Below are 12,012 nucleotides of genomic sequence, written 5' to 3'. Positions count from 1 at the left end.
AGTGAACGTGGTGACATAAAATCCAACCTCCTTAATGACTTGAAGAGCGATTCGGGAATCACTCTTCAGACGGACTGTACAGTCTGCATAACACCTCTGTGAGCATTAAGGTTGCAAAGCTACAAGAGAAATAATGTGCTGTTCAAATGGAGCATGAGAGCCATGGTACACAAGCCACACTACTTAAAAAAGAAAAAAAAAGAAAGAAAAACTGGCTAGGGTGGATTCATACGCTGTCTTTAGGGATGAGAATGGCGATCTTCGTGGATGTTGTCTTGGGACAAAGACATGCACATTCAGATGTGACGGAATAAGTGAGGACAAGACCACATGACAGAGGGGCTGTGGGAGGAGGCAGGTGACAGACATGTTTTACAGACTGTCATCTGGAGGCAACAGTAAAAGAGAACTGTCAGAGAGGGAGAACTGAGAACCAGCAGCAAGAGCATCAACAGAAAGGTCGGGTTTATAGAGACTAAAACTGCAGGCATTCCTTCGTCCACCTTGGAGGTGACATGAAGCAGTATGAGCAGATGCAGGCATCTAAGAAGTGGCTGAAGGCAGGAGACAGTTCCAGAAAGTTCAGAAAAATGCAGGTACTGTTGGATTTGTGGGACACCTGAGGTATGAAGCCATGTGGGTCCCTGAGCCCACTGCTGCCCCTGGTTGGACACAGGTGGCTGATAGGAGTTGAAGGGAAGGCAGCAGTAGCTGTAGATCTCCAGGGTGACGATGTCTCACCTTGGATCACAACTTTGTCCCTTCAGGTTCCACTCTTTGCCCGCAGCCATACTCAGCACTCAGGACATCAGAAAAGCAAGACCTACAGGGATTTGCAATGAATGTTGAATAGACATGGTCTAAAGTGGCTAAAGACAAAATAATTTTCTGCCAGCTATTTATATCCTTAAGCATAATGTTTTATTATGCCTTTTGGATAGCTAACTATTTTACCAAGACCTTTAAAATAATTCCAAGAATTTGACACACTGGTTTCCAAGAAGAGAGCAAAGAATTCCAAAAGGTGTTTTACATGCTGTGAAATTGCAGGTTCCTTCCTTTGTTCTAAATTTACTAGTAATTAATTTCCTCTAGCAATCCCATATTTGAATCTTGGCACTATAAACTGAGGGGCTGAACACAAGCCTTCAAAGGCAGACGGTTGATGGGCTAATGCAGAGTGCCCTGTAATAATTCAGATTTTATTTTTCTGAGGAAGTCTTTGGGTAATGTTCCTATCACAGCCTACATGAAATCTATCATCTGGCTGATGAAATAAATGATGAAAACCAAACTACAGGGAAGAATTTATAACTATATTTAGCTTGCCTGTGAAAATGATAAGTAGTTTCCTCAGTCCAGCCCTTCACCCTGTGTTGTCAGGCACAAAGGCACTGACCTATGTTTACTTTCCAATCCAAAGGGGAAACAAAACGGAAATAATGTAATCAGTGAAAAAACAGATCTGTAACATTTTTCACTGTTATTAGGGCAAGGTAGAACTACACAACTTACTTTTCTCTGTCTAATGCCAGTATTCTGTTTTAAAACACACACCCCCCTACATTATGTCCTTATTTGTAGACCTGTCACCCCAAAGTTTGTGAGATCATTAATACAGAAAGAATCTAGTCTATAATTTTTAAGACCTTTACAGCTGCAGCAGGTTTGCACTGAAACTGCTTACAGTTGGTTTCAGGAATACTTTGTGTTTTCCTTCCCACTTTTCATAGATTTGTCTCCCCATGAGAAAAAATGGCAGTTTCACAACTTTGATTCAAAGAAAAGCAAACTGCTAGCCAGGCTGCAATCAATTGAGAAGTAACGCACTTTAAAATGCAAAAGACACTGAAGGTAGTTGTAGCTTTGCTATACTCTAGGGTGAATCTCACCATCTGCTGCATTTGTGGCTGAGACTGACCTCCCTTTGTATCAGACAAAAGTAATTGTGGGGATCAAATGAAGTTTAAACAGGGAAAAATGTGAGTGACAAATCTGCAGGCTGCACACAGTCTCTGCACACAAACCAACAAGCATCCACAAGGCATTTATTTTTATTCAAAGGTGATGAGAATTTTACAGCCTAGCGAAATCCTCTTGAGTGAACACTTCAGCTCTGGGATCCTTCTCCCGCAGAGACAAATGTCTGCTTCCCAATCCTCTCCCATGTACGCTCTTTATCCAGCCACGGCTGAAAGCCACCAATGAGCGGAGAGAAGTAACCGTTCTCCAAATTTCCAACTATGAGCTATTTTACTAATTCCCACAGCTGTTCACTAAAGGGGCTCAGCAAGCACACCAAACTGCCAGTCACCATGTGCCTATTAACATCCATGCAGAGGAACAGTGCTATTCCCAAATCGGGATCCTGCCCCTTCTCAGAAAGCAATTTTCTACTGAGATTTCTAACTAAAAGGAAACCAGTAGCCTTCCTGCAAGTAAATTGCTCGTTAAGGCTGGAAGTAGGGTTTGTGTGCAAAGACTGTCCTATGCAAATCGGAGTTGATGAGCACTTAACTAATCTGTTTACAGACCAGAGCTGCTGGGCAGGCCTCAGCGATTTTCTATCAAAGCAAAGAACCATTCTTTATGGGCATCTGGTTGTCCCTGAATTGGTAGTTTAAGCATATACCCTTGCTTCAAAGAAAGATCAAAGGATTTATTACTTCTAAATGAGTGCATTATTTCCACTTACTACTTTCTTGTTTGCAATGTGTTATTAACAGCACCATGGCAGGGTTACCTTAAGACTTGAGTTTCTCACAGATCCCTGAATGTGATTTTAGATGTTATATGTAGCCTATAATACCCAGGCTGTTACACAGATGGAGAAGGAAGTAAAATACTAGCAAACAGATTAGAGCATCCATTTGTAGAAAAGTGATTAAAAAAAATCCAACAAAGCAAACTAGCCGTATTTTAATACAAAAAAAAAGAGGCTATTTTTCGTTTTTACTGTACATTTAAACAATGAGTCTGTTTCAAAGTGACAGCCACAGGTCAGTGGACAGAGCCAGTTTTTGGCTCCTCTTCACATGAAAAGAAACCCACATTGCTCCTGCTCTCAGAAAAAAAGCAGAGATACTACAGACACGAAGTAGAACAATGATCAGTTCAATGAACAAATTCCTACTACCCCATAAATGCCTGCCATCCCCATCCTTTTGGCTTACTGTTTATGGCTTCGTTTACTTATTAAGTCTGGAAGAAACAAGGGAGACACATTCATTATGTGCTTTCTGGCACTATTGGGAGCACATGGAGAGCAAGTTAAGACCTAGCATCTTATTTGTAGGCACACTGAAGGCCTACAGTCAGCTCGGGCACAGAACTGGAAAAGGAATTTTTGGGAGGAAGTGCAGAAGTAGATTCCAGGCAGCCAGGGCCAAGGCAGACAAAGCTGCCAAAACTAGAGCCACAAGTGGCCCAGGGAGAGTTTGGAGAGGCTGGTGTGATGTTTATTGCTCAGAGAGCAGAGCTGGGTGGTGCGATGCGGGACAGGAACTGCATTCTGCAGGCCGTGACTTCAGTGGTAGTATCTACAGATGTCTGCAGACTCACTGTCTCCATCTTTATCATGGTGCCGGAGGGAGCAGATTGCAGTCCCCTTATCTGTTTTACAAGGAACCACCTTCCCCTGACAGACCCAGTAGGTCACACAGCACAGGATTCTGCTTACTTCTCTTCTTTTATAAAACACAGACTCTGCTTGCATCCACATAAACTAACACAGTTATCTACCCAGGGACAAGCAGAGGAAAAAAGTCATAGCAACAGGAGGTGGGGACAGGATCCAGTGGCTTTCCAGTGAGAGTAACGTGTTGGCATCAGGTCCTGTGACCTACCAATCTCCATTTGCTTAGTGGTGTTTTTTTCCCCATCTCTTGACAAGGACCAGAAATCAGTTTTTCTTGAGCATGAATAGCAAATGTAGATTTAACGCAGTCAAACACAGGAAAAATATCCAACCAACTGACATACTGCAGGCTCTTGATGCCTTGCAATCACACAAGCTCTTCCTTGTATTTGAACTTTGCAAAGGTTCAAATAAAGTAGAGCTTGTATGAAAACCTTGTAAGTAGAAATGGAGAGGAATCCAAGCACATCTTAAAACCCAGTGCTGAAGCTTCAGCTCCAATCACCAGTGAGTGACTAACGTCAGTCTTTTTTGTGGACTGCAGCCCGGCTGCTGCCTGACACAATTACACAACACCAAGGGGACCTCTAGGCATTGTACAAGCAGAGGAATGAGCAACAGGGCACAGACTGCCAGAAGGATGCTGTAAAACAGGTAACAGCTACCACACCCAATGCATTAACCTACTAAATACTGGTCAGTGAAAGCTTCCAGGTTCTACAGCCATGGAATAACATGACTAAAAAGCAAAAAGGGCCCACTATTGCTAGCCACAAACTAGACAGTTTGGGTACTGGAAACAGCACTGCTGGCCCAGTACTTACCCAGGAAAGCCTCTGGGATTAGGGAGCTGCAGATACCCAAACCAGCTAGCTTACAGCTGGCTCAGGTATGTCTGTAACCAGGGGTTACAGCCCAGGTGATGCAGTTAAATCAGTTGGAAGGAGACTCAGAGCAAAGCAAGCAGCTCAGAGAATCTAAGAACTATTCTTTAAGTTACTTCCCTACTGCTGTTGGTGCCCTAAGTTGCCTGCATAAATTTTTGTCATGCTCTCAAATTGGAGACAGACAGCAGCAACACTTGATTCTGGCCACATAAAGCTTACAGCTGGCCACATTTGAAGGCTACAACTTTTGTTTTACGTGTCTGGTTTCTCCTTTGAATTTCAACAAGACAAAAATACAACCAATTTATTTTCTAAAAATGCTGTAAGGACTGAAATGTATTGTAACAATATTTGCATTTCTTTCCAGAGTAGCTGCATTTCAGGTACAGGCAAACATCTTTTTATCAGTTGGATTTCAGTCAGTTTTGGCCAGTGTTCCAAGTCTTTTTGAAATCAATGAACTTCATAAAACATATGTCAGCACATTTATTATCTCCATATACAGCATTTACTCTAACAAACCAAACTCTGTGATCACTAATGGAGGCTCAGTAAAACTAGATGAAGAAACAGACTGAGTTATTTCTTACTTCAAATGAAAATCCCTCATCTTAGAGTCAAGGTCAAAAGGAAGAGCTAGGTATAAATGCAGACAGAGCCAGACGGCTTTTAATTAAACAATAGTTGTTACGAGACATTTAGTACTTCAGAAAGGTTTATCCACCTGTTCCAATTTACCCAAGTGCTCACAATCCATGATGAATGCCAAAGCCAAAAAAAATCACTGCCATATGGATGCCTAGTTCCATGTCATACAACTATTGAACATACCAGCCATAAAAATATTAATTTTCTGTCTACCCAAGAAAACTTTGTAACCATTGCTATTATTCTTATTGGAAAAAATTTAATGTGTAACTGTGCCAGCAGGCTGGACAGGTTGTGACAAAGCATATATAGAAAGCAACAAATCTTAAAAATACCAGCAGCCTTTAAAGACCGCACATCCATTATGGTGTTGCACAGAATGACAAAGACTTTCTTGCTACTGAGAGCTCCAGTTTTTCGAAAGCACCATTTATTCTAACTTAGATGTTGAACTAAACTTCTTCCACTCCTGAGTGTAATTTTTGAAGTGTCACTTTTGCAAGGCTTGCAGTAAGAGTTCTAAGAACTTGATACTGAAGTCAGTGATGTCTGCAAGTCCCCCAAACTTTTAGAGGACCTTAGTAAACCTGAAGTCTAAAATAGCGCAGAGAATTCTAACTCCACGTTACATCACTGCACCAATGAAACACAACAGAAGTTTCCAGACCGCTTCAAAGTTTCCGCAGCCTACTAGGTGTGGAAAAAAGGAGAAGATTATGATGATGTAAAAACAAATCAAAAGCAACAGGTATATCTACTGATGAAGTTGGTACCTTCAGACTTGTGCCTGGATAGATTTGATCTTACAAAGCAAGCTGGCAGACTAAAAGTATAGAAAGACATCTACTGCACAAATACAATAATGCTTATATGATGGCAGCCCTTCTCTGCCTGCTGCAGGGGTGGCCCCAGTCCTTCAGTTCAGTAAGCCATTTGATAAAATCTCCTTGTGGTAAAGAGCTATAAGATTTAAACAACTGAAAAGACAGGCAGCTCTGTGCTCATGCAGGCAGGGACAGCAGCTATTTTATACTCCTCAGTATCTCTCTCTCTCATCCCGTGTGGGACAAGGCTGAGATGGAGACTGGCAATACAAACTTCAGCAGCTTGTGCTGGCTCCTTCCTCTCACAACCACCACCACAACTTCTCATAATCCTAATGCCAGTAATGTGGAACAGTCCCAGCCAGAGAGATGTGCTTGAGCTTCTCCACAGATGCATTACTGCAGTGTAATCACGTGGGCCTTCAACACACACTGTGAAATTTTGGCAGTATTGTATTTAATGGCCAAATTCCCATTGATTAAAGCAGAGCCAGACTATCACATATAATACTTTTACTTGGTCAGAACACCTCCTCCTCCTCCTGAGGCTTGTAAGAGCCATAAATAAGGTTAAAGCAATATAGTACTCAGTGGTTTTAACAGAAGGCCTCCTCTGTTAAACAACCACCAAAAATAGTTGCTTAAGATGGGTTATACTGAATCATAAATGAGAGAAGGCTGTTGAGGACTTTTTTAAAAAAACATCACTACTTTTATTGGTTGTCAATGTTTTTCTATTAGTCAGTAAATGCATTTGATCTAGGTGAGTTTCCAAAGTAAGCATGATGGGAGGGCTAGTTTGAGATTCAAACTAATTTAAAAAGAAGTCACCTCAAGTTTCCCTTTGGGACATTTACAAAATATGCCATTAATTTGTTGCACCCAATTTGTGTGTATGTACTGGATGGTAATTAGCGTAGAAATGAAACCAATTTTACCATCTTTCTGTTCAACTCAACAAATTACAGTTTTCAACACCTGTCTCTGGCAGTGACAATCATTTTAGTATTTGCCTAATTTCCACAGAGCAGAGGTACACCCCAAGCAAAAGATACATTATAAACATATGCACATGCAAAATAGCCATAGCATGTACTATCATCACTATATGTAAACAGTCATACAAATTCCCCTGCAGAATTAGTAAAAAAAAAGTGTGTTCTAATATAAATCATATTACTGGCTTCAGGTATTGGACATCATTGAAGTTTGCAAGGCACTTTCTATAGTAATATTTATTTAAAAAGTTGTTTCTGACTTTGCCAAACTAACTGCTTGTTCTAAAACTTTACATGCTGGCTGTCTGCCCTGAAACTGGGGTTTTGTTTATTTGTTTGGTTTTTGTTTTGTTTTGTTTTGTTGTTGTTTTCTTTTGTTTGTTTGTTTTTAATTTCAGCCACAGTTCTCCTCCAAGAAGGAGACCACAGAACACTTTACTGGTTTGCCAAAATGGCATTCTGGCAGCCTTTCCTCCAACTTGAGTACCCTGTGCTTTGGAGTGAGAATTAAAAATTTGATGAGAGGTTGTGAGGGAGGAGAAATGAACCCCAGGAAGCCTAAGCTACAAGCCTTTGAGAGGAACATAAAAATAACAATGAGGTTTCCACATATTTAATAGAAGCTTTATGATTTCATAGGCTGAAAACTTCAAAAACTGTGTCTCACTGAGCATACTGTTTTCCCTCATGACTTCCAACAATTACATGTGCATATAATGTCTTCAGAAAAGAAATGATCACGCTTCCTGCAAGCCAGGCCTACAGGTAAACCCAGGGTTACCAGCAACACTTTCATAGCAAATGCTGCTACAGGCTGGGGTGAAGAGCAGAAGGAAGCGTCTCTCCGCAGTCCTGCGATGCCAGACGGATCTCCAAGCCAAATACAGAGGATACAAACTTAACCAGGACACTCCTACAATTCCTTACCTCATCCATTATAAAACCTCCAAACGAAAAAGGATCCCAATGGCAAAAACAGCCTTCACTATTTGACCCCAAACTCATAACAAGACTAGATCCACCCTTTGTATTATGTGGGGCAGGAGTCCCACAGGAAACAAACGTTGTAGCATGTGATCTTGTTGCCAAAGGTCAAACCACATTTCCAACTATGGTGCCATGTTGCACCCGAGCGGCTGTTTTCGCCGCACGTAGTTTTGTGTCTAACTTCTGAAAGAATGCAATCCTGTAGACACAACACTGTTACCAAAAGAGAGAAACAATTTTTCAAAAGTACAGTTGCTCTCAGTAGTCCTGTAAACATATATGACAATAATGAATCCCAAATCCCTGAATCACCTGGAATATCAAACAGTTTTCAAAGAAAGCTGAAAGGAGAAGAGATCAACTAGTACGGTTTAATAATTTTGGCATGATGTTACTCATTTGTTGGAATATAGTGTCCAAGTTCTCTGATTATTCACAGAATTGAGCTAATTCAAGCACACAATTTTGATAACCTAATGTGCATATATAAAAGGATCCATCACACAACCAAAACAGGAATGTAGATGCATAATTGATCATTAAGCCTAGAGTTTGAATGTGAGTAGTTCTAACAAAATCAGCATGAGTATTTATAAAGCCAAATATGTACCTGCACTTTGGCAAGACCAATGAGATATGAATGGTTAAGGTAATACATATGCAAATGTATTACTGTCTGCATTTCACAAGAGCTTTTGAAAGGCTTGGGTTTGCAAGATGATCTGATAATCTGTAGAAAACCCAGCAAATTAAAAAATAAGACCACTTAATACAAGTTTTGGTTAATACTGTTTTGTTAATACAAAACTGCACCAAAACAAAAAGGAAATAATCATACAGCAGGTATTTACCAGTATAGAGTTTATTTCTTTTCAAAATAATGGGGCTTGTTTAGATTTAAAATACTTTAGTAATTACCTAAAACAAATGTACACTTTGTCAGAACTTCTGGTAAGTGCTGATCGTGAGTTCCGAAAATGCGTGACAGAATACAAGAAAATATAAAATTGTAAAATACAGTAACGGAGCTTTACAAGAGGGACACACATTCTATATTATTTGAACTAAGTCTATCAGGTAAACATGCTGTAACAGCTTTCCACTTAGAATGCGTGCCTATAAACTTAAGCTGCAACCTGAATCCCAGGAAAAATTCACTTCTGATCAACTCAAGGCTAGTAGTAGGTTAAAAAAAAAAAAAAAAAAAAATCCATCTCAAAATGTGTTTTGTTTCTTCATTGAACATATATTCTCTTTTTCCATAAGGTATTAATTTAAAATTTTAATAGATCACTATATATGATAAAATTGCAATAAAACATTCTCTTATTATTCATGATTCAACTATGTTTATGGCCATAACATAAGTTATTTCATATGCAGTTGTTTAATAAAAAAAATATTTATTTATTGCATCTAGTGAAAAAAACTTTGATGGTTCTTTTAAAAAAAAAAAAAGGACTTGCTGTTGGCTAATTGCCAAAAAATCTCTTCCCCCTGTGGCTTGCTTTTTCAAGAATTATAAAGAAACTCTGGAGTTCGTTGTGATCTAGACAGCCAAAGATGATTAGTCTGTATGGGAGCAGGATGCACAGTACTTGATTAAACCCACAAACTTCTCAAATGAGCTATATGGATAAAAAAAAGTGATTTGTTATTGTGTCCATTTCCAAAGCACAGCTCACAAGCTTTCCTCCTCACGTAAAAACTGGAACACTGCTGAGAAGTCTTTCAGGGCATAGCCTTTGGCACACATCATCCTGTAGATCTGATGTGCCTGGGAGCCCAAAGGAACTGGTGTCTTCGTGTTGGTGGCAGAAATCTGGGCCAAGCCAAGATCCTGTGGGAGGCGAGAACAGAGAGTAAAAGGGCAGAGAGGAAGAATGGAAAGAAAGAGAAAGAGAAAGAGAAAAAGTCAGGGGAGAAACAACAAGGATATGTACAAGCCATGTACATAGAGGCTATTTGGCTTCCACTGAAACAAGATCTCTACTGCCAACAAGGACAATACTCCAGTCTTAAAATTTCAGACCTGAAAGAAGTAGGTTTTGTGTAGTTTTTATTTTTTAAGACAGTAATTCAATGTTATTAAACAGAAAAACCTCAAACTTTGCCAGGCAGACACCACCTTAAGAACAGGAGGAATTTTAAGATTCTAGATCACTATATAACCTGGTAGCAAGACTCAGACTCTTTCTCTTTTTCCTGATTATGTCATCTCTAGTAAGAAAATCTCCCAGGCTATTTGCTGCAGCATTTCATGTAGACTCTAGGAGTATAATTTAGTTCTTTTGGCAAGAGGAATTCTTTATTACTATAAACAGGTTAAAAATCAAGCAGAAGGAATTTCAAGAACAAGAAAATGGAAGCCACTTAGCAAACATACATTTACTATAATGTAAACAGTTAATAGCAAAATGAGAGGCATAGACCACTTTGTGAAAATAACTGATTAGCTGCCTAATTGGAAGGATGCATCAGAGAATTGCTTAGGGGGCAGTCCTGGGTCTGCTACAACTCAAAATTCTTCTTCACTGACTTTTTCTTTAATGACTTTCTTTAACAGAGGCATATAGAGAATAGTTCCACTGTGTTTTTAAATACTGTATTTGGGTCAACAAAAGGGAGGGAAGGTTCAAAGAGGATAAATTTGAAACATGCCCTCCAAGAGTCCTTGTTCAACTACAGTTATTATCTGAAATAAATAGGACAGAACCCAAAGGTGAGTACCAAGTACTATGACTAACCATAGTTAGCCAGACATAGTCATCTGCCAGCCAGGCTGAAGGACATCTTGAACTCTAAGCTGAACCAGACATGAAACAACCCAGAGAAGGAGCACTAACAAGGGCCTGGACATATATAAAAAGATCTCTTGACTACAGTAGGAAAGTAATGCCTGCACTCAAGATTGCCTTTAAGATCATGTTAATGAAATCAATGTCTGGGATCCATATTTCAAGAAAATTGCAAAAGAACCTCTCAAGTGTTACTAGGAAATGCCTAGATTTCCTGTGCATTCAGAACTATGGTGGTTTATAGAATCTGCTGCGTGATTGATTTTTTCCTGTTTTAGTGGTTTGGGTCAGAAGGGGCCTTAAACATCACCTAGTTCCAAGCCCCTGACCATGGGCAGGGACATCTTCCACTTGACCAGGTTGCTCCAAGCTCTATCCAACCTAGCCTTGAACATTTCCAGGGATGGAGCATCCACAACTTCTTTGGGCAACCTCTTCCAGTGCCTCACCACCCTCACAGTAAAGAGTTTCTTCCTAATATCTAATCTAAATCTACCCTTTTTCAGTTTGAAGCTGTTACCTCTTATCCTATCACTACATGTCCTTGCCAGAAGTCCCTCTCCAGGTCTCTTGTAGGTTTCCTATTAGTCTTGGAAGGTGCTATAAGATCTTCCCAGAGCCTTCTCTTCTCCAGGATGAACAACCCCAACTCTCTCAGCCTGTCTTCACAGGAGAGATGACCTAGCCCTCTGACAATCTTCATCACCCTCCTCTGCACTCACTCCAGCAAGTCCATGGCCTTCTTATGTGGGGGCCCCAGAGCAGGACACAGCACTCCATGTGGGGTCTCACAAGAGCAGGGCAGAGGCGGAGAATCACCTTCCTCAACCTGATGGTCATGCTGCTTTTGATGCATCCCAGGATGTGACTGGATTTCTGGGCTACAAGCACACATTGCCAGGTCACACTGAGCTTCTGGTCTTCCCACATCCCCAAGCCTTTTTCCCCAGGGCTGCTCTCAATCCATTCTTTGCCCAGCCTGTATTTGTGCTTGGGATTGCTCCAACCCAAGAGCAGCACCTTGCACTTGGCCTTGTTGAAACTCAGGAGGTTTGCAAGGACCCACCTCTCACACCTGTCAAAGTCTTTGAGTATCTCAACCTTCTCCAAATCCTGGGCAACCAAGTCCTAACCCTATATAAGGCCCTGTACCTATAGAAGCTTTTCTTGTTACCCTTGAAGTATCTGGTCAAGTTTAATTTTATCAGGGCTTTAGCTTTCCTAACCTGATTC

The 12,012-nt window shown here is 40.5% G+C and overlaps 1 protein-coding gene across 1 annotated transcript in view; it reads right to left on the bottom strand.

The window, feature by feature from the left end:
- Positions 1–8,825: 8,825 nt before the first annotated feature.
- The window catches only part of HIBADH (3-hydroxyisobutyrate dehydrogenase), a 90,099-nt gene continuing 86,912 nt past the window's right edge, over positions 8,826–12,012 (bottom strand). The window contains exon 8 of the mRNA XM_048302837.1: positions 8,826–9,821. Within this exon, the coding sequence (XP_048158794.1) occupies positions 9,663–9,821 (159 nt within the window). The 3' untranslated portion in view covers positions 8,826–9,662. The remainder of the gene's footprint in view (positions 9,822–12,012) is intronic.

This window comes from Corvus hawaiiensis, chromosome 1 (assembly GCF_020740725.1).
Source record: "Corvus hawaiiensis isolate bCorHaw1 chromosome 1, bCorHaw1.pri.cur, whole genome shotgun sequence".
In the NCBI taxonomy this organism is placed as follows: Eukaryota; Metazoa; Chordata; class Aves; order Passeriformes; family Corvidae; genus Corvus; species Corvus hawaiiensis.
This window is presented reverse-complemented; position numbering and strand designations above follow the sequence as displayed.